We start from the raw sequence: 2,731 nt of genomic DNA, 5'->3' as shown, positions 1-2,731 counted from the left end.
TGGGCAGTGGGGGGGGGGGCCACGGCCACGCTGGGCAGTGCCAGGTTGTGCCTTGTCCCCGTCCCCTGCAGTGACTTCAGCACCTGCCGGAGAGACGGGCACTGTGCTGGGGGCACTGGGCCAGCGGGGAGCCCTGGGCTGTGCTGCTGCCAGAGCTCGGTTTGACAGAGGGGTTAATTTAGGGGAGGGGTAGCTGTGCCTCCGACTTGGGTCAGGCACCTTCTTCTCCAGCGAAGAGAGGAGTTGGTTGACAGTGGATATCTTGTTGAGGAGCAGTTCCAAGTCTGGATCGCTGCTCAGGAAACCCTGCGGGGGAGGATGGATATTTTTGGAGCAGCACAGCCGCGCTGGACCTGTGGATTCCTCGCTGTGGGTCTGGGCTGCACCACAAGATGTGGAGGTCCCTGGGGTCTGTAGGGGCACTCACCTGCTCCCTGGCCGGGCTGCGAGGGGACACAGGGGGGTCGAACACCCTGGCCAGGGTCTCCAGACCTGCCAGCGTGAAGTCGATCTCACTGCAGAGGAGGAGAGAGCGGGCGAGAGGCGGTGTGGGCGTTTCCGTGCCTTGACGCGACACTCAGCCACCGAAAGGGGACGGGGACAAGGTGGGTGGCCCCGGGGAGTGTCCCCGCTCCAACCCCACTGTCCCCAGACCACTGACCTGTGCAGTGCCCGGCAGGCAGTGGCGAGTGCGGTGCTGAGGTGCCGCAGCTGCGGGTGCCCGTGGCACAGAGCCTCCAGGTCCAGCTGCACGTGGTGGGTCAGGTACTCGGCCATGAAGCCCATGAAGTCACTGGCCGGGCTGGCAGAGAGGTGGACATAAAGATCGCCCCTGGACATGCCCATCCCACCGCCCAGAGCGGGCAGGGGTGCGTTACCTGCTGTGGACCTGCTCCTGCAGCCTCTGGTGCAGCTGCTGCGGGATGTGGGTCCGGCTGGAGGGGGGAGCGCCGGGACACGGCACCGTGTGCCCCCAGCCTCGGGCATCCTCCCCGTCTGTGGGCAGAGTCACCAGCTCAGCGGCATCCTCCCCTCTCCCAGCCTGGCACAGCCCCCGGGCCCTCCCCGGCTCACCCGCGTCCTCGTCCGGCCTCGCCCGGTGCACGGGGTGCAGCAGCGGGGTTACCAGCCCGTTGTTGGGGTGCTGGTAGGTACCGATCAGGTCGGGGAGGGTGCGGAAACACTTGGCTTGGATGCCCTGGATGGTCTGGGAAGGCAGAGCAGGGGAAGCACCATCACATCCCCTCCTCTGCCAGGGCAGCCCCAGCCTGCCGTGTGCAGGGGGTCTGTCCCCCAAAATGTGCCCGTGGTGAGCTGGAAGTGCCAGCTGGACACCGGACCCGTGGGGTGAGGAGCATGGGGGCATCGGCCTCCTTCAGCAGACAGGCATTCTCCCTGTGGACACCCAGGATGCTCTTTTAGGGGACAGAAAGGGCAGCTGCAGAGGGCTGGGGACCAGGAGAAACCCTGAGGGGACTTCGAGGAGGGGAAGCGAGGCCAGGACAGACCCCGTGGGGACAGGCAGTGATGAGGTCAGTGGCAGGAAGGGACAGTGTCAGGATGCTTTGTGCTGTCGGGAGGCAGCCTCCGACGGCCCCGAGCTGAAGGAGTGGCTGCGAAGCGCCCGCATCCTGCAGCTCGTGCAGAAAACAAACCACAGGCTGCTGGCACCGCACCGGGGACGAGCACCCCGGGCCCTCCGCAGCTGCATCCTGCCCACGCCCAGCTCCGAGGCACCGCCCGGGGCCGGGGGTGCACCCCCCCTGCACCCACCTGCACGGAGAGCAGCCCCTCGTCATCGGGGAGGATGCGGTAGGTGTAGACGTGCCTCTGGAACCTGGAAAGAGCAGGTGAGGGGCCCCTGCCCGCTGCCCACGGCACCGTGGCAGTGCTGGGGGCCCGGCCCTGAGGCAAACACCCCATCCCCTCCGCAGAGAGAGGAACTGAGCAAGCATTTCCAGAAATAAATCATCACCCTCAGCTCGGGGTCTGTGGGAGGATGTGCAGTGTCCCCCTGCTTCCAAACAGCGTGGGACAGCCGTGACTCCAGCAGCATTCACTGGGGTACCCACAGTGCCATGGCTCCGTGGCTTTTGGCCAGACAGAGCCCTTGCCATGCTGCCTGTGGGACCACTGCACATCCCTGCCTGTGCCACCACCCTGTGCCACCAACCTGGACTCTGGCTAGTGCCCCGCATGCCTGGTGCCCTTTGGCACCATGTATTTACAATTTGTCCCACAAAAAGGGCCAGGCCAGTGAAGGAAAGGAGGTGCATCCTGCCAAACCTGCCCACACAGATGTGTGACAAGCAGGCAGGAAGGGGGCAGAGCATGAGGGGTGGAGGCAGCAGGAAGGGTGCAGGCAGCAGGAAGGGTGCAGGCAGCAGTGTTCTCAGGGGCTGCACACCTGGTTCCAGGTGTACGCATGGCAAGAGGCCCCCATACTGGGGATTGTAGCCCCAAAGCCCCAGCATGGGAGATGCTCACAGGCCAGCAGGCAGCTCCAAACAGTTCAATGTTCCCTGAATTTGGGGTGATCCATTCAGCAGCCACGGTGCTTGGCAGGGCTGCGGGCCCAACCTTCATTCTGCTCCCAAGGACACAGGGTTCTCTACTGGCCTGAGCTGGGGATCACTCAAAACCCCGGCGCCAGGGAGCTGCCACCCTGCTCACCCCACTGGCATCCCTGCAGATGGCCCTTCCATGAGGTTGTGGCAGTGCCTGGCGCAGG

General features: G+C 65.1%; 1 protein-coding gene across 1 annotated transcript in view; it reads right to left on the bottom strand.

Moving 5' to 3' along the window:
• Positions 1 to 1,767, bottom strand: part of LOC103623280 (phosphatidylinositol 3,4,5-trisphosphate 5-phosphatase 2-like) — a 7,194-nt gene extending 5,427 nt beyond the window's left edge. The window contains exons 1-6 of the mRNA XM_017742819.1: positions 1,075 to 1,767; positions 879 to 996; positions 662 to 802; positions 428 to 515; positions 220 to 306; positions 73 to 83 (exon numbers count right to left, since the gene is read on the bottom strand). Of these exons, the coding sequence (XP_017598308.1) occupies positions 73 to 83; positions 220 to 306; positions 428 to 515; positions 662 to 802; positions 879 to 996; positions 1,075 to 1,366 (737 nt within the window). The 5' untranslated portion in view covers positions 1,367 to 1,767. The remainder of the gene's footprint in view (positions 1 to 72; positions 84 to 219; positions 307 to 427; positions 516 to 661; positions 803 to 878; positions 997 to 1,074) is intronic.
• Positions 1,768 to 2,731: the final 964 nt, after the last annotated feature.

This window comes from Corvus brachyrhynchos, unplaced genomic scaffold (assembly GCF_000691975.1).
Source record: "Corvus brachyrhynchos isolate BGI_N302 unplaced genomic scaffold, ASM69197v1 scaffold220, whole genome shotgun sequence".
Taxonomy (NCBI): domain Eukaryota; kingdom Metazoa; phylum Chordata; class Aves; order Passeriformes; family Corvidae; genus Corvus; species Corvus brachyrhynchos.
The sequence above is the reverse complement of the archived record's forward strand: the minus strand, read 5'-3'. Positions and strand labels throughout refer to the sequence as shown.